This window comes from Squalius cephalus, assembly GCF_949319135.1.
Source record: "Squalius cephalus genome assembly, chromosome: 5".
NCBI classification, from domain to species: domain Eukaryota; kingdom Metazoa; phylum Chordata; class Actinopteri; order Cypriniformes; family Leuciscidae; genus Squalius; species Squalius cephalus.
In genome coordinates, this window is record NC_137126.1 from 35619069 (window position 1) to 35639817 (window position 20749).

General features: G+C 37.3%; 1 protein-coding gene across 50 annotated transcripts in view; it reads left to right on the forward strand.

Moving 5' to 3' along the window:
* The window catches only part of arvcfb (ARVCF delta catenin family member b), a 198877-nt gene that overhangs the window by 127357 nt on the left and 50771 nt on the right, over positions 1-20749 (forward strand). For 33 of the 50 annotated variants that reach the window (XM_079870339.1, XM_079870347.1, XM_079870342.1 and 30 more), the window contains 2 exons: positions 5205-5824; positions 18961-19463. In XM_079870339.1, the coding sequence (XP_079726465.1) occupies positions 5205-5824; positions 18961-19463 (1123 nt within the window). Of the gene's footprint in view, positions 1-2783; positions 2895-5204; positions 5825-18960; positions 19464-20749 lie in introns of all 50 variants that reach the window. The other 17 variants (XM_079870303.1, XM_079870328.1, XM_079870310.1 and 14 more) reach the window with 1 other exon arrangement.

The following is a 20749-nucleotide window of genomic DNA, read 5'->3' on the forward strand; positions in this document are numbered from 1 at the left end:
TCTCACATAAGCTTTCTCACACACGCCAGTCACCATTATTTGTGCCCATTGAAGCTCAACAATGCATAGCATCTCAGCGCTGGTGTGAAATCACTGCATAAAGCTTCAATTGGCAGAGCGGTCACCTCTTAACGCCCTTTACTGCTACTGTCCTGTTCGTAATCGTAGGTTTACATTCCCCTTGCAGATTCTGCTATATGTCTATCATTTTTTTAAATTTGAAGGGATCATGCAAATTTCCCTTTTTTAAATGAAATACTGCCCTGATGAAGCTGTGGTTACACCAAATTGAATGAGCAAAGTTAGTAACTTGAGAAGAAAGCTGTTTTGGCATATTGTTAGGTGCAGTATTTAAACTTTTGAACAAGATTTGTGTTATCAGTTTTTTTGATTTATACTTAAAAGTCGGCATGAAATAAAATTCACACTCGGCATGAAATAAAATTCGCACTCTCTATTTTCTAAATGCATCACATTGAATTTGTTGCAACTGATTCAACCATGTATGTTTAATTTGATTCCTTTTTCATTTTTTAATCAAAATGTCATAACCAGTCTCCAATTATTTAGCCCACTTAAACCCCATTCCATTCTTACAATCAGTTGCAAGCTCGCATTCAGATCTGCCTCCATCCAATCAATAACAGATGGAACCGAGTTTTCTCCCCTACATTTGTTTTCTTTTTCGATTATCAATTTCACTTATATGTACGTCACAATATGGAAGAAAATATCTGCCACTCCTTCTATCTCACTTCTTCTGGGCAGTACAAATTAAACAGCTCTCTCTTACTTTTTAAAAATGCTAAACATATTACATATTCTGCAAAGGGCATGTACACTTATGAGAAAAGGATCATGTAAAGTGTACAACCCATATCACATATAAAAAATAAACAGCTATATGCATGCACAAGCATTAACCAATGTGCACATAGAAACAGCCCTGTTCTGCAGTGTAACACAAATGACTGTTGATACATAGTGGAGGGAATTGAAGGGTAAAGAATGATCTTACTGCTGCACTGTTTCTCACCATTAGACCGCTCACACACGGCCAAACTTATGAAGCACACAAAGGAATAACATCACAGTTTGTGAGGTGTATGTGTGCACAGATGTATGGGTCCTTCTGTCACATGTTAGTGTGTTTCAGCTGATATGGGGGTTGTGGAGACAAGCTTATAGTCACGTAAATACATCACCTCCAGCCAGTGTAGGATAAATAGCTCTGGGTCGAGACTCGAGAGCAAAATCCTAGCGCTCTATTACTTCCTGGATGTGTTTGAAACTTATGTTCACAGTCAGCATAAATGTACTTCCTAAAGAAATTGGCACCATAACATCTTATCTAATGCTCTTAAACAAATTCATCCAGAGATACCCAAGGAAATATTACGACTGCACTGCTTATTTCTTTGTAGAAATTAGGGATGCTCCGATCGATCGGCCGCAGATCGGTATCGGCCGATAATCACATTCTCTGACTTGATCGGTAGTCTCTAAATTTGTCCGATCTCACAAACCGATCGCAATTTGAATGCAACATAAAACCGAAAAAAGTTGCCGCTGACGTGCATGCAAACTAGACCGGCTTTTGCGCCACATTCTGCTTTGTAACTTTGCAAAACATTTGTATTAGGATCTCGGGTATGGTAGGTATGGATGAACGATGTGTCAAGATCAATCGAACAATGTTGAATGATCGGGATCGGTATTGGCCGATCATGATGACAAGAAATCAGTGGTCGGTATTGGCTACAAAAATCCTGATCGGAGCATAGTAGAAATGGAATTATTTGAAAAATATTTAAAAATGGATATTGATGAATTGATTCATTCATATGCTTCATCAGATGCCATTTTTATTCTTTCCACCATTGAATCGCATACACAGCATTGTGGGATATCGTAGGCAGCATAAATTTACCCCATAATCCTGTGCTTACAGAACAAAAACCGACTAGAGGAAGGCACTTTAGTTGACAGGATGTTGAAACATTGAATACAGACATACCTGTAGACATACTGTATACTGCTTATGAAGGCATCATTTTGCTGCCTTTATTTTCATCCATTGGTGTACAAATTAACTTTGCAGGGTTATTTTAGAATAGTGAAAATGTTTATACATATTGATAGGGATTCTATAATTGTATAGATTATAGTAGTAGATTAGAATGAGTAGATTATAGACTAGAAACATTACAAACTGACTCAAAGATTACTTATAATTGTATCTATGAATAGCCAAAACATAATTTATAAAGAATAAGAAAAATATTATTAATGAAAGAATATTGAATATTAAATAAATAACATGAATGAAATATTATTGCCATTCTTTTAGTTTAAAGAAAAAAAAACAGTTTCCATGTAGAAGCCTCAGATAAAATAATGTGTTTCTCTCGTATGCGTCTTTCTCTGCTTCTGTGTTTTCTCCTTTTGGAAATCGTCCAGCTAGAGGAACATTCAATTAAATGCTGAAATTACTCTTTTGTGAAGGACAAAATGAGACAATAAAAATATTTTGTCTCAAAGGCATTCTCATGTTTTCTTGTTTAGCCAGATAATTCATATTGAAATTAATTCTCTGGCCCAGTTTGTGTTTTGGAATATTCTGGACTATTTACGAGGCTTCATGGGAAGAGTCCAATTTTTTTTTTTTTTAAACAGGCTTTCATTTAACTGTTTTCCTTTCATTCTTACAAGGCTTAACATTTCTATCAATACTATATCCTTTTCTGACTAATGCTTCCTGAACTGACATACTTTCACTGTAGGTGACCAAAGTGGTTAAAACCATCACACGACGAACCTTCCAGCCAGTGGTCCTGACCCAGTCCAAACCATCTACTCCCATTCCTCCATCTACACCATCTGAAACAAAACCAGTAAAGAGTGCTTTTGGTCGACATCTCTGCCTCCCGTCTTTCAACTCACTAACTGTGTCTGTAACCCACAGCTGGTGTGGCAGTGGTCTGTAAAACTAAATACCAGGGAGATCATAAAACCCTTATAGAACTGTAAAATCTATGGCCATGACGCCTGCATGCACCTTTTAACAGGCAAACATTAGTGTAAACAGCCATTGCTGTAGATAGACACCTTTCATTAGAGGCAACAGTAGCCTTGGTGGTTAAGCTTAGTCTAAATATAAGCCTCAGTGTTCTTCTACCTTTTAAACTTGCCCATGTTTCACATTCAATTTTTAATAACCCTTTTAAAATCAACATGAAATGCTGCTTGCGATTCATTTTATGTAAAAAAATAAAATAATAATTTTTATATACATACTGTAATATGTAAATTAATTGAGTAAAAATGCATGTTTTTCACCAGTTTTTTTCTAAATAAACACAATTAAGCATGATATTTCAATAAGCAAGAAAATTTGTTTCAGGAGAAGAACAAGTAGTTATTTTATTTTTTTATATATTTGAAGCAATGTGCGGCAGCAAATCACATTCACGTTATTCATTCACAATAAGAACTATAACTATTTTTTCAAGCAAATTTTTATAGGTTGACTTTAAAAGAGATTGGTGTATGTTTTCACATAATATATGTTAACCTCATGTGTGGGTGTTAAGGAGTGTTCACACTGACAGCGATTTGTAGAGATGGCGCAGCTTAAAGTTGGGACGGCATGAGCAACAGAGACAATTGGCGATGCAACAGAGAAGCAACACTGGCAACAACCAGTAGGAGTGCAGACAGTCAGTCTTACAGCTACATATGTAATTCACCTTATGAATACAGTTGGATAATGCAATCGAGTGTAAATGCATACTTGCAAACAGTACAGTAGTTCAGATGACTTCCCCCAATTAAATTGACATGGTTTTTTAAATTTCATGATTGCTGCATTTATCTTGTCTATCCGTTTGTCAAAATCAACAGCAGCTCACCAAAATAGCTGTGTACCCCATTGGTAAAACTTACACTGGAGTATACAAATGTGAATATTTGTGACTCTTTTTGTGGTAACAGACCTCTATAGACATAGACACATCCCTTGAGATATTACACACTGACAACTGGCCATGTGGCTTGTAAGGGCTCACACACAAATTCAAGCAGTCATGGTTCATCTTCAATGACGATTAATTTTTATCAAGCTCATTAATTTCCAAGATGAATTTACAGCCATGGACAAAATAGCCAATTAATTGCTCTGCCGAATTCACTGAGCAGCAAATTGGTTTCTGTATCAGCATTGAACCTTCAGCAGCAGCAGCACTCCATCCTCTTGACAGGCAGACATTTTTGTAGAATAAGGGACTGGATTAACACTCAGAGGGGAATAGTGATTTATTTAAGTTGAGTCATAAAGACGTCAATGCCCAGTGATAGACACAGAGAACTAGAACACCATTTAGATCCCATGTAGTCTTGTGGCAGTTCTTATGTTGATTGATTTAGCGTTGTCATACAGTATACAGTACGCTGCTCTCTCTTAGTAACATACTGTATGTGGTAGTGGTTTCCTTTGTAAGGTTCCTCAAAGGAGTGTGTTTAAAAGTCCCTTGTTTAGTAAAAAAGTTGATCATATTTACTTACATTGCTGATCCCAAACTTTTAAACAGCAGTGTATTTAAATGTATTTATTTATTTTGTTTTCCAAGATTATAACTGAAGAGAACTTCAGGTTGACAAGTGATGACAAGCTGAAAATTCCTGTAGCAGTAATGTAGCATTTAAAATGTTTTCTGTAGCAAAACATACCCTTAGTCTCTTAGTTTAACTAGTAAATAAAGCTGGTCCTAGGAAAACTAAACTGATAGCAAAGTTTTCTTTATGATGAGAAACTTTGTAACGACTACTGAGAATGTTGTTGAAATGTGTCCATATATTTTCAGTTCCAGCTGTTTCATTACTGATGAACACAAAGCATTTTAAGGGACTGGAAAAGATCTTCAGTCATTTTACTGCTACTCAGCCAGCTCACAGTGTGACACCCACTTCCCTGCTGATGTTAGACCACTAAGTCAGTGTGCTACATTTCACTCATAAATGCCTGTGGTTGTTTTGGCTGCTATGATTTGAGCAATCTGACATAATGGCTTCATTTTGAATGGCCCTAATCCTGCATAAGGCATTTAAGACAGGGAACGACTCACTCTAGACTCACTCTGCATAAAAAGCACAAACCTTCACTTCTGACACAAACTGATTCTGTTGCATTTTTTGCATCATCTTAGGTCACTAAGATGGTCAAGACAGTGACAACACGGACGGTTCGACAGGTGCCAATGGGTCCCGACGGTCTTCCTCTTCCAGAGGGCTCATCTCCACTGGGGAGCTACACCGACTCCATTGATCGGCGTTACATGAAGAACGGCGAGCGCTTCATCACACCCCAGGCCACTTCCACCCTCACACGCTCTTACAACAATTACAGCGACTCCTACAATGACACTCCAGACAGTCAGTTTCGCCATTACGGCCTTCACGATGGATATGGAGACATGCCCGAGAACTACGGAAGTCTCTCACGCGGAGTCAACTACAGGCCCTATCGGCCGTACATGCCCACCGGTGGATACCGGCCTGAGAACAGCTACACTCTCCCCATCCGCAAGGAAGACTATGGCCATGTGGCCCAGCCTCAAGTCCCTATGGGAAGTAGCACCGTGGATCTTAATCGTTCTCAGCCTGAGCGCTTCCAGCCTGAACCCTATGGCCTGGAAGATGACCGCCGCAGTCTCGGCCCAGACGACGAAGAGGCGTACGACCTAGAGCCTGATTATTCTACGGCTAACCGCCGCACACTGCCCGGACGTACCATTCGAGAGCCGCTACGCAATGGCCCCCGTGTGAGGTAAGAATCATGCAGTTGATTTGGTTTGTTTGCTTGTGCTGCGGCTATTTTGATGATTGTGAGCAGCTTTGATGTGATTGCCTATTGAAGGGATTCAAATGCTCCGGCCCTTGAGAAGCACATAGATGCAGGTTCTTTTTTCACATAATGGAAGGTTATTGCTAAGCAGAGCTATATCTCAATGCCAAGATATTAAGGAGCACTGATAAAATACATTATTTTTGTGTACATAAAAAAAGTCTACAATTGTTCATTAATTATAATAGTTTATAAAAATAAATAAATATTTGATTATTCTGTCTCATACTAATAAATGGCAGGATAGGTGGCATGAGACAAAATTATCAAAATGCTTATCCCTAATTAATACAGTCTAACTAGATGGAAATACATAAAAAGTATTATATTATATATAGTTTTTCTATAAATATAGTGTTCTATAATTATATCAAACTATTATAAATTATTATACATAAAATGTACATTTCATCTTTAAATATACATTTAAATTTATATTTATATTGTATTATTCTGTCTGATACTGAGAATGGCATGATAAGTGACATGAGACACTGACACTATCAAATTGTTTTATCCTTAACTGGTACAGTAAGATACTGGATGGATGAATGGATGGATGGAAGTGTTGAAACTAAAGATTGCATACATTTCTTCATTTTCATTCAGTTTTGCTAGCAGTGATTGATTTCCCTAATGGTCGATTAAGTTTTTTAAAAAGTTTAATCTATCTTCAGAGAGATAAAAAGGAAAGGATGATGTTATCTTAAACTTTTTTTCCTTGTCATAATTCTCCAGTCAATATCAGCGCAGTAGCAGTTTTGACAGGGAGCATGTGTTGCAGAAGCAGTTTCTTTTTAATTAGGGTACACAGACAGAGACACACACACACACACACACACAGAGTAGTCACAAACTGCATTCACAACTTTTTAGGCCACTTCCTGTTTTTCAGTCCATAATGTATTTGTGTACATCCAGAATTATAGTATAATTAGCAGAGATGTCACCCCTCTTATTCCAAAGCCTTGCATTTTGCATCCATCATTAGCATTCCCATAATAACAGATGTTGACAAAAATCTCACTAATGAATGTGTAAAACAAATATGTTAATTAGAGCTTATTGCTTGCAGTTTGGAATCGTGCAATTATAAAACAGCCAAAATTGCTACATTTAGCATAGAAATGGTTGCCAATGCCATGTTTCCATGGATTAGACCGTTACCGTGCATTAAATTTGTTACCCAGATTCGAGGTCTCTTCTTTATCTCTCTCTTCTTTATCTTTCTCTATCTCGGTGGAGCTGTTGTTGTCAGGGTGATTAATAGTCTCTGGTGAACACTGCCAGACAAAGGGGGCGTCTCGTCTCCAGCCATATCTCTAATGGTTCTGATCCTCCCTGCACCTGCCACCAGTGCCACAGCAGAGCAGCCATAGGTCATCATGCAGAAATCTCCCTGGAGACCACCAGGAACCACTTCCTCTATGTGCTCAAGCTGAAACAACATCAGTTTATATTGGCAGAAAGGGAAAAACATCCCATCCTTTTATCTAGAAGTTGGTCATGGAGACTGAAAAATTGTGAAAAGAGTGGAATAGAGTTATTATTTAGAATCAGACAGCATGGTTTTCACACATGTATTCTTCCTCTGATGCAGGCGGAATACCATACTAAAATACCCGAAATTTTTGTCAGTGTAGTCTGATTCCTGAAAAATATATATCTTGCGAGACGATTCTTTTTAGTGAATCAAAGACATGCAGCACAACCAGTCAAATTCCCGAACAAATTACTCTGAGTCGGTTCTTTCTAGTGAATCAAACACATATTGCGCAACCAATGTAGTACCTGGCCCAGTGTGTTGTGAGTGGCAACGTTTAGCACATATTCGGGAAATGTCCCGCCCCTTACCATAACCGTGAGCTCTACTCAAATGTAAATATTGACGATGGCATCAATTTCAAACCAATTCGATCCCGATTCAGACCCTTCTAATGTTAACAACCAAGAGGATCGTGCAGAACGGATTTCATGCACGGATTTCGCAAGCACGGATTTCACAGGACAAGTGGTATGTTTTTTGTTGTTGAATTTTTCTTATAGATAGATGTTATCCACCATTTAATCATATTTGTCAGAAAACTATGGTAATGCAAACAGTAATCTATCACACAATCTTCAAAAACAAGTCTTAAAAAACAAGAGCTTACAAAAGCTACAGTAAATACTACATCAATACTGTAATGTTAGTTTTCAGGCTAGCAGAGGCAAAGCTTTGCCCTTCGTTTACATCTATTATAGTAATTACATATAGCTTTTAATTGGAACTGTTAATAGAAAACACAACTACAAATAATAAAACATACTTACGATCATACTTAAGTTATGATCCATAAAAAACAGATTCTCCCGACAAAATGGGAATGGCTACGTCTTTCAGGGGAGGCTTTTGTGCGTATAGCCTGCAATTTACTCTCTTCTGGAAGCTGTTCTCTACGAAATATGTGCAGCACACAGACAACATTAAATAAAATATCTCCCTTTGGAGTGGACTTTGACCTTTGTAACCTTGCAGATCTTTTTTGTGCTCAAACAGCAACAATTAAACACTGACTAAAAGTGAAAAAGCATAATAGGACCCCTTTAAAAGTACTAAAATAATCATTAAAGGGGTGGTTGATTATGATTTCACTTTTCTAACTTTAGTTAGTGTGTAGTGTTGCTGTTTGAGCATAAACAACATCTGCAAAGTTACAATGCTCAAAGTTCAAAGCAAAGGAAGATATTTTCTTTTAAAGAAATAGTTTTTTTAAGGACTACAACAAACAGCTGGTAGGGACTACACTACATTCCTCCCGGGTTAGTGACATCACTAACCCTAAAATGTACATAAACCCCTCCCCCGGGAACGTGATTTATAGATTATCATGACAGAATATGCTAATCAATGACTAGAAGATAACTACACATAAGGTACATAAATTCATCAACTAACCATTCAGAAATGTCCTTTTGCTTCTACATGTTGTCACTTCTTCTTGAGTCTCTCCATCATTGTCTGACTCTTTGTTTGAACATAAAAGGCTAAAAGTTTTTGAAATTTTCAGTGTATGTCTGTGTGAGCTAAAAGGAAACATGCTGTTGTAGCTCCGCCCCCTGTGCTGGATTTGCATTTAAAGGGACGGTTCGTTTTTGCTCACCCTCAAAAAGTGACAATATTAACATGCTATATAAAAATATCTGTGGGGTATTTTGAGCTAAAACTTCCCATACACACTCTGGGGACATCAAAGACTTATTTTACATCTTGTGAAAAGGATATTGTACCACCCCTTTAATGGAACCATTAAACATCATAAACTTTTCCCCACACTGTGTGACAATAGATGTAAACTAGAGTTATTTTTAAGTAAAATTTGACTCCCAGCATATTCAAAAATGTTATTGGTGTATTTCAATTCAACATAAAGCCAATCCAGTAATTGCTTAATACATTATAGTGTAATGTACAGTATGTATGGTATCTATACATATATATATATATATTGGGGGATTTGAAGTACTGTGCCTTACAGTATAACAGCAAAAGCAACTTTTTTATTGTGATTTAAAACCAATATAATTTATTTAATTTAAATAAAATGAAAGGTTTGAGTCTGTTTTCTCACTTGTTGTAGGTACAGAATCCACAAATAATTATTAATCCACAAGTAATTGCTCATTATAATGAGTAATTATTCAAATGAGCGATATCGCAATACTGTGAGACTCTTGGAATAATATGAGACTCTTACAAATATGCTAATGTTTTCCCGTCTCTCTCTATTTGGAGGCAAAAGCATTTATCCAAAAAATCTAAAAATAAATAATTCAGAGAAATGACATGGCAGGAGAACAAAATGGATGTAGTAATGGGCACATAACTATGTGCTTTTTGCTGGCAACAAACAAACACACTCACATTTTTGGAACATGAAGAACATTTACATTTGGCTAATTTTGGAGGCATAGTAGCTCCTGTTATAACTTCAGAGCATCACATCTAGTGGAAGCCCATCATGTGTAGTCAAAGTGCTTTTCATGTGTTATCAATACACTCCTACATACAATGGCAGCAATTTAAATGCAAATCTTGACATTCCCATCTCCTAGTCATCAGGATTTAGCATTCATCTGAACTGTCTAAATAATTTCAATTGGCAAAGCCCTCAATGTGCGTGTGTGAGAGAGAGAAGGAAAGAGATGAAACTACCTGTATAATGGCAATGTTAATGATGAATAATTTTGAGCCCTCTCATTGTCTCACAGTGATATTTTCTTCTGGTCATATCCATTTTCAATCTGCACCTGACACCATTGCGCCATATTTTTAATGAGTTCTGGCAGAAGCTTTTTGGCAGAAAATAATTTTTGACTGAAATTCATTATTTATTCACCATGATCTTCCAAACCCATAACATTTTCTTTTGTGGAACAAATTTAAAAAAATATATTTTTATGTTCTTGTCCCTACAATTATATTAATTGTTGCCATGGATGTTAATATCTCCTTTCAAAAAAAGAAAAAAATCATGACAAAAGCAGTCAAAATAGCTAATAGCATCATAGCTTTGTGTGAGGACCAAAATTAAATTTATCAAAAGGTTCACTAATAATCTTCCTCTCCAGATAGCTGTTAACTCAAAAGCTGCTGCAAATGGGTCATTGAATCAATAATTTGAAAGTCTCTCACAGAAAAAAAGAACCAGGTTTGGAACATCATGATGATAAGTAGGTAATTATTCATGAACTGTTCTTTTAAGAGGTACCTACAGAATAAAAAAAAAAAAAAAAAAAGCTGTCTGGCATTGATGCAGCAAAGCAGCTGGTTTTTTATTTTGGATTCAGCATATGTCCACTCCTCCTTTTTATTTCCGGTTACATTCACAGCTTTGGCAGTCTAGGAAAAACAGCAGAAGAAACTCTGCAGGCAACATCCTTATTACCACTCTTAATCAGTGTCTTCTGAGTTTGATGTTGCGACAGCTCCTAGCTTACCCTCTATTTTCTGTCGTAGAAGTTGTAGACACAACACAATCTTTTCGATCTTAAACCTCTGGGATCGGCGGAGGCGCTTAACCTTCTGTGGTTGGGCTAGAATTCAGATCCTTTGTTATTAGCGACACCGGTGGCCGTTAAGTGAACTGCAGCCAGCAACTTATTGCTCGTACTTGCATTTCTGCACATACTCCATAACAAGGCCCCGATATACTTACGCCAATGTTCTTGTCTGTTCTTCACTTGAAGTAAAAAGAAGTCGAAAATACTTTTTCAGTGTTATACTGTTGACGAACATGCTGAGAGTGACGTTTAGATGAATATGTAAATATGTACTTTATGCTTTTCTCTCAACACAATAAACGTAAACGAAAATGTCAGCGGTGAGAAAACAGCAGTTAAGAAAGCATCAGATCATAGCGATGTGGATATGTTTGCACCAGCTCTGCAATTCACCAGCATCATGTTGACAGAGTATGTAATAAAAATTACACTGTTATGATAGTTTGATTATAAAGTATAATTGAGATTTTAGTTTGAATTCATTCCTTTTCTTTGGATGACACATTGGCATTACAGTACAGAATAGCCCTTTCAGCATTGTCCTGTACTTTGTATAAGCATTAATTTAATTCGTGTCATTGAACACAAGAGAGGCTTTCGGGAACAGGCGTAAAAGTCACATCCCTTTGATTTTCCTGGCAAAATGTCCCGAGTCATTACATGAAAATTCTTACATATAGCCCCTTTAAGCTTAGCTTTGTGTGAAAAGGACTTCAAATAAGATGCTACTGCAAGAGCTATTTTTAGTCCAGTGCCTAGCTTGACTGGTGGATGTGAGAAACGTCTCAGGCCCAGTCAAACAGCTCTCTGCTGTTTCTAGAATGCCTTGGAAAGACTTTAGTATAAGATGTTTTCCGTGTGTGAATAACAAGATGAGATGACTCCCGGCCTCAAAAACATAGCAATAAGGGTTGGAAGAGATGCTGCCTGTAACTCACTCTGTAAATCGCATTATGTACTTGGTCATACACACCATCAAACATGAGTCATGCTGGTTAAGCCTGTGTGCCCTTTCTATATTAGTTGTTCTGGTTAATTATTTGCATCAGCATGAGTCTTGTTGGGAAGAATATTGAACTGTTTTAACTCAAGTAGAAATAACGTATCCTGAGCTGAGTGCCAGCCGTGTTAATGTTGGTTTGCTCCCTATAGGTCTTGCACTGGTCATCATTCAGACATTACGTCAGTTAATGATTGTTTCATCATTCTGAAACTGGATGGCACTTGGATGGCTTTTCCAAAGCAATAAAACGCTTCCAAATGTATCATGTGGTCAGTAACCACTCTCTTAATTTGCATGAAATCTATCCATATGTTACAATAATAAAACAAATGGTGATGGTAATGAATACTGAATACGGCTACACATTGCAGCAGATGTTGCAAACTGATACTAAATTCAGAATTATGTCAAAATCCAGTAAGTCTGTTTGTCAGTAGTCAGTAAGGAAGTTTGTTCACTCAGTGGCCACCTTGGAGATACCACATGACCATTGCAATTTCTCCCTTTAGCTTTTCCACAAGTGGCTTGTCTCCTCCTCATACTGTCTCTGATTATATTTGACGAAACATAGGCTATAGAACTGTATTCTCTAAAAATAACAAATTAACTTAATTCAATTAAGGAAAACATTTCCACATGATTGCATTAAGCATTTTAAATAACCAACAATTTATTTAAATTAATTTCCATCGTGTTGTACAAACTTCCCCATTAAAAAAATCCCATTAGATACAATGAAAGTGGAAAACACGCATACATTTGATTATGGCCATTGGCCAATAAAAATGATTTCTGTAATCTCAATGCAAATGAATTAAGTAAACTTTTTTTTTTTTTTTATATAAACGTATTGCATGCAACCATAGTTCCAGTCTTCAGTGTCACATGATCCTCCAGAAATCATTCTAATATGCTGATTTGGTGCTCAATTGATTTGGTGCTTCATGGCCATCTCTTTAAGATGTCAGATGTATGAACTGTTCATTTAAAGCTCTGCCATGTAACAGCTTGCTGAGACTTCCTCACTCTGTAATGTGCCCCCAAATCACCTCCAAAGTTGCAGTACATAATTAACATAAAACTCTCATTAAAAGTGCATCCCGCACAACCGCCAACATTCTCAGCTGTGGCCCATTTTGTCGATTCACACATCAAAGACTTTGTTCACACTGTGCGTAAATCCGATTTGTTTTTCAAATCCAGTGTTTAGCACTGACTTTCTGCACTTTCTAAGTTTTCTCATTTTCTAAGTGATGAAGTCTGATCCATTTGTTCAGAGAGATATATATATATATAGATGAATTTGCAATGTGCTGTTCAGACTATAAACAAAGCCAAAGATTAAGATCAAACAAACATTTCCTCTGTGGATTCATGAATGCTGTCAGATTATAGTGATGTATCCATATTTGCACATATGGTCCTTAGTGCTTTGAATTTCTGGTGCACCTTGTTTTTTCCCACTTAGAATGAGATGAGAACAGAAAATAAGCTAGAAATGGAGTGAGAGAAAGAGTGATTGTGAGTAAGTGTCACAGGGGTTTAATATTTCTATGCCAATTTATGAGTAGCACCACAGGGACATCTCTGTTTTGGTCACACTGATAATGAAGCATGCTGAGACTCCTATCTGAGATTGATGTAACCTCCCTGTTGTGTACAGTACAGCCCTAGACATGTTATTTCCAACTTCTGCTCTGTAGAGGAAAAGAACTGCCTCAGTTCAGAAAGCAGGAGCCTCCAGCCACCTGCTTTCTGAACATAGCTGCAGAATAGAAAGAATGTTTATGTTAATAAAAGTTATTATACATTTATATAGTGATGTAATATGGGTTGGTTCTTTTTGAATAACAAACAAAATCGGTTTCTAATTTATTCATTATTTGAATCTATTGGATGTGTAACAGTTATTGAATATGCAGCCTCAAGCCTATAACGCAACACTTTAGACTTAGAAATGTGATTACAGTGAAAATACCAAGCAGACATGTCTTATATGTCTTAAATTTTTTAAATGCATAGTTGACCTCAATTAATAATATTTAATAGTGAGTATAAAGTAATAGTGAAAATACCTAGCAGACATGCCTTATATGTCTTATATTTTTAAAAACATAGCTGACCTCAACTAATAATATTTAATAATAATAATAATATTATTATATAATTGACCATAAGTAATATTTGACATTGATTTAGTAACTGCTGATTCAGCTTATCAGTATAATTGAAAGCTATCAATTTTAACATTTATTATAGGCTTTAAAAATAACAACTTTTAATTTAAGTGAATGTAAAACATTCTCCACATAAACCCATTATAATAAATGTCACATTTAACATTTACCTGTGCCCTTCGGTATATCATGGCTCAATTCTTTCTATTAGCCCAGTCAAACCAGTCCAGATTTTTACTTGCCCTGTCAAAATGCACAAAAAAATAGTTGTTTTTGTTGTTTTTGACCCATGTAACCCTGTAAACAGTGCTTTAATATTTTTAGGTAGGTCTAACACGTCAGATATATACAGACATTGAATAAAGTTATCAAACACTTCACAGTCTTCACTGCATAAATTATAAATTAAATATAGATTATTCCTTATTAAAGCTACAAAAGTTATTCCGTCAAAAGCAGTAAGTGAGTGAGTTGTCTTTTGTTCTTTGATTATCTTTAATGACAGACAGCAGCAGGTTTATCACGCTGCTGTCACTTTAAGACCTGCCATACCACACATGATTTGGATCTGATGCGCATCCCATTTTCTCACAACTCTACAAGTTCATTTAATGCCTGGTACACATTGTACGATTTTGGGCTGTCCCAGGCGAAAGATGACAAATCGTGGCAATTTCTGTGATTGTGCCTCCTCGACGATGGTAAAGTCAGAGAGGTTCAAGGATGGTTGTTGTCACTGTCTTGTGATCAAAGATAGCCTGCGATCATTTTTTGACAGTGTTAGAAATTTAGCATGATTATCTTACAGTTTGCTTGCTGCTACAACCTATGTCTACTGACTAGCCAATAAAAATGCAACATGAAATGACGTAATGATCAACAGGACATGGCGCTAAAGCTTAAAACTACTTATCTCAAGCTCCATTTACAAAATTGGTATGCCAATCCTGGTATCCTCAAAGTGTGATTCATTTTGATCTATTTGTTTGCCACTAGCGCATGCTGATGCCGTTTTATTCATCGTACATTCTACATACATGTCCTACCCTAGTTTATTAGATCCATGTCCCAGTCAGTCTGACACAGACGCAAGTTAGTGCATGTTAATTTTGACAGCCCTTATATATAGCCTATGTATATATATATATATTATGACCTGATACTCTAGCGTTTCATTTTTACTGTGAGTTTTGCTTTGCTGAGCATTTTTGTGAGCATCTTTGCTGAATAAGTATTCATTTATTTAAAAAAAAAATCTTACTGAAATCAACTTTCTGGTTTACACTGTATATTTTATGTTTTTTTTAGAAGTCAAAACCCTGAAAAACTTAAGGGTTTGTGTGATGCCTCAGAGAAATGCAAATCTCTTGCTACCAGCTGTGGAGTAGTGGGTCAGTGTTTTGGAAATGAGAGGTCTCAACCCCACATACAGCACATTTTGGTCAGTTTCAGCTCAGTTTAATGAAGCGATACAACAGCTAATTTCCAGGGTGCCTGAAGTGCCAGGAAATGTTCCCATTGATCATTAGTTTGCAAACAGTATTTTTAATGTATAGTGCTCTTCAGTTGGCTAAATGGCTATTCCATGTTGTGTTTTTTCCTTTCCATGTTGGGCTTTTATGTCTTACTTTTATTGCTCTTTCCAAGGCAGCATAAGCAGCTTCAGATATTAAAAACATGAAATGACAACCCTCTACAATGAAGGAAATCACTTGCATATGTGAGCAAATTTCACAAGAGACGACTAAAAATTTAATTAATTTGCCAATGGCTTGTAAATTTTACGACTCCAGTCGCCTGTAATTTAGTTAGAGGCAAAAAAAAAAGTTTAGCTCAGATATAATTTCATTTCACCGTGAGAGAAAGAGAGAGCACATGCAGGGCTTGTTGACTGAACTGTCACTGTCTCAATCAGACCAGTGCTGTGTCATTATAAAAGTTTAACATTTGCATGCTTTTTTAAGCCTTGCCAATTTAAACATTCAAGCGCAAGAAGACGCGAAAGGTAACGCATGCTGTGTGAGAAGTTTTGTGTGCGCAAACTGCACATCCGAAGCACGCGCCCAGAAAACACAGCATCTGACAGCATGTGAAAACTGAATCAATCTCTCTTTCAAGTCTTCTTGCGTTTGAACGGACAATTTAACACAAAATGATGTCAAAATGTCCGTCTTGGTGTATAGTATCCTAGTAAACGTAGTCGATTATGTCTTAAAGGTGCCGTAGAATGGATTATTTTATTATTTTATAATGTTTCCTGGAGTGCCCTTATAATGTTAGTATGTTTTTTAGATCAAAATTTGTTATAATTTAGAAATAAAAGGCATATTTCCTAGCCTGATTTCATCCCCTGATTTGTACACTCTGTCTGAGGGGGCGTGTCTGCTGTGAGACTTCAGTGTTGTTGCCCACTGCTGTGATTGGCTGACATGCTTGCATATGAAATATCTGGCATTACATGTAGAGCTATCTGGAAAACTTTTACTATTACAGCTTTTATACGTTTTTACTATTACAGCTATCGGGATTAACGAATCATGAGAAGTTTTTTAAGTATTTAGATCTATTCCCGTTACATAAAAGTTTGCAGTGATGACCATTGAGCAGATGACAGCCTGTTGATCGCGTGAATGAAGATCTTATCACTGCAACGCGATTTACTGATGCATTGAACGACTTTGAGAGAAAGATTATCTGTCTGAACTTGAACAATTACACATCAGAAATTCACATAACCCACTGGTTCTCCAGAGGCTCGGATGAAGGAGCTAAAAATATATTTTTGTGTTCATTTGTACATCCAAACACTGAGCAACTGCCATGCTTCGTTCGCTCGTTTGCAAGCCACGATGTCTCTCGAGGAAAAAAACAATATCGCGCTGGATCTAGATAACACAGTGTAAATTAACGTTAATAAAATCACTACTTACCGCTTGCGGGAATATAACGTTAGTTGAAATTGCCCCCTTCGTCCGTTTGAGACGCCAAGAGATGCCTGGCTGCTTGATATTGTTCCAGGTTAGAAAAACAGTCCGTGGTGAAACGGGCAGAGCAACTAACAACTTCGAATTAAACTGTAACGGTATCCGATTATAGATAGATCTGCCATTTTCCGTATGATCCTCGCTTGTTTCTTCACCTGCAGAACTTCTGATGATTCGGCTGCGCAGTTTCGCCTGGCACTGAGCATGGGCTGGCATATGCAAATTTTTAGAAGCGTACATATTAATGATCCCGACTGTTGCGTCACAGTCGGTGTTATGTGGAGATTCGCCTGTTTTTCAGGGGTGTTTTTCAAAAATGAGATTTAAATAAGAAAGAGAAAACTATGGTGTTTGAGACTCACTGTATGTCATGTCCATGTACTGAACTCTTGTTATTTAACTATGCCAAGATAAATTCAATTTCACATTCTAGGGCACCTTTAAGTGAACGTAAAAAGTTGAGAAAGAAAAAGCATTTGTACACTATCAGTTTATTGGATCTGTGCATTATGTCTTAAAGTGACAGCAGCATAATATTCCTGCTGCTGTCTGTATTTAATGTTAATCAATCACTCAATGCTCTTGACTAAATAACTTTTGTAACTTTAATAAAGATTAATCTATATTTAATTTATACAGTGAAGATTATGCAGTGTTATTTTATATTTGATGAAGCTACTTTATTCCATTTCTTTACCTAATCTATAGAAATGCACACTGATTATTTCATTTCCTATCCCAACATATTGATTGCTTGCTAATGACTAAAGAGGAGGCTCTCAGAAAAGTCCAGAGCAAGGATTCTCCCAGTGGGAGTGATGCTGCTGTACTACTGTACACTGTCCTGTATTCAGATTATTACTTCTAGGAAAGCCATTCTTCGCTCCCTATCCATCTCTCTCTCTCTCTCTCTCTCTCTCTCTCTCTCTCTCTCTCTCTCTCTCTCTCTCTCTCTCTCTCTCTCTCTCTCTCTCTCTCTCTCTCTCTCTCTCTCTCTCTCTCTCTCTCTCTTTCTCGTTTCCAGTCTATATTTGCTCTGGGCCCTGCAGGCTCTCTGTTTTCCCTCATGCTGTATCCCATCCATCAGTATTTAAAGAAAGAACATCACTGTGTCCTGACAGACATAATTATTAAGAAAATAGCAGCAGTTTTTCTTATTGACGAGTGCTGTGGATTCTTTAACACCATGGTAAATAACTAAAACAATCACTTTTTTCTCTGTCTCTGTCTTTCTAAAGCTGGGAACACACTTAACGACTGTAAGGCTGATTATGAATGTAATTTGATACTTATTGAAACTTGAACATTCTATAAGTTGTGAGAATAACAATTTAACTGATTTATAAAATATCCCTTTTGTTCAGTAAGGATGCCTTAAATTGATTAAATGTAAAAGTAACAGAAAAAATTATCACAATTTCCACAAAAATATTAAGTAACACAACAGTTTTAAGAAAAAAATAGGAAAAACTTTTTCACATGTGCTTTTTTCATAGCTGAAATCTCAGGCCCGGATCACACAGAACACGTTTTTGTGGTGTTCACAGATCGGTGGAATAAAAAAATGCAGAGTCTAGGGATCCATTTTTTTAAACGTTGAACTTCTTTGCATTCTTAGAATGCGGTGTCATGAGCAAGTTGCTGCAAAAGATGTGGAGTGAGCGCAATGTTTAAAGATGTCCATCTAGCGCATTTATATTGAAAAACAATGGAAAAGTAGCACAGTGGAATGCAAAACACATATAATTTAACATTCAGAGTTTTCCACTCTTTTCACTCTTTTTTTTTTTTTTTATGGCTGATGTTAATCCCATTGGTTGACTGTCTCTCTCTTTCTCTTCTTCGTCACAGAGGCTACGAGGACCCCATAGAGGCTGAATTGATCGACGAAAGACACCCCTACATCCATGGCATGTACCCGGCACCTCTTGCCCAACCCGAGAGGGGCAGCATGGCCAGTCTTGACCGCATGGGGGGCCGTCGCTCCCCCTCGATTGACAGCATCCGCAAAGATCCGCGCTGGAGGGACCCCGACTTGCCTGAGGTCATCGCCATGCTAGGTCACCCCATCGATCCGGTCAAGTCCAACGCCGCCGCCTACCTGCAGCATCTCTGCTATGAGAACGACAAGATAAAGAAGGATGTCAGGCAGCTGAAGGGGATCCCAGTGCTGGTGAGCTTGCTGGACCACCCTAAAGCTGAAGTTCATCGCAAGGCCTGTGGGGCTCTGAGAAACATCTCGTATGGCAAGGACCACGATAACAAGGTAGCCATCAAGAGCTGTGATGGGATTCCTGCTCTCATCCGCTTGCTGAGGAAAACCAATGACATGGAAGTTCGGGAACTCATCACAGGTATGATATGATAATCTTCAGCTGCGCCATTACATACTGGAATTTAGCACTGTGACCGTAAAAAAATATATTGTAAAATAGGTTGTATAGGGGCGTTGTGTAGCCTGGGTTTCCCCATGCTGCCTTGAGCGCAGCGCGATTTTATTCACGCTGCTAGGCAGCCTGGACACCATGGACCAGATTTTCCCCTCAAAAAGGGAACCAATCACAGAACGGGGAGGGAGCAGCAAGGCGATGACGACGTCTATGCGACACACCGAAGCAGTTTGTTTATATCTATGGATCCAACATGGCATCAGACGCGAAGTTACCTTTCGATGCAGCCTTAGATAGTGTTCTAAGTAGTTTAGAACGCAAGTTTATTACGTCTTCTTCCTCGTCGAATTTCTGCCGCTCTACATACGTCATCTGGTATAATATAAACGATTGGCTATGAGCTATGCACAGGCGCATTTGATAGACATTCATAGCGCCCAATAAACGGCTCTGGGCATTCGTAAACCACGCCTCAAATACGAGAAAATGAACATGTGGTTCCCAGACCACGTCTCAATGAGAAGAGGTCTGACGTTAGCCAGGCTAGGCGTTGTGCACCTCATTTTGTAGTTTTCTTTTTGGGTCATAATTTTGGTGTTATTAATAAGACATGACCGAAGAAAGTTAAAAGTAGTAGTTCAAGAAGTGTAAGATGTGTTTGTCTGGTAGAATAGTTTTTGTTTAAAGTTGATTGAAATGACCAAGACATGTGAGTGTATGACTTCTGCCACAGCATTTTGTGCAAACTTAGTTTTTATGTCCTGCAACTTACAGTAACTATTAAAGATAGCTGCATTTATTTGACCAAAAATACAGTAAAAACAGTGATATTGTGAACTATTTTTTTAATTCCAGGAAAATATACTTTTTTAATGTACATATGTTTTAGTTTTAGTTTTAGTTTAGTTTTTTTTTGTTTTAGTCTTCAGTGTCACATGATCCATCAGAAATCATTCTAATATGCTGATATGCTGCTCAAATAGCATTTATTATCAGTGTTCAAAACGGTTAGACTGCTTAATGTTTCTGAGGAAACTGTTAAAAAAAATTCAGGATTCTTTGATTAATAGAAAGCTCAAAATAACAGAATTTATTTGAAACCAATTTTGTGTAACAGTGTAAAAGTTTATGTCAGTTTTAATCATTTAATCGCTACAAATTGTCACTTCTGACCACTATAAACTGAAATTTTAGAGGGGGATGTTTATGGTGGATACGGTGCGTGTCGAAATTCAATTCCAGATAAATCA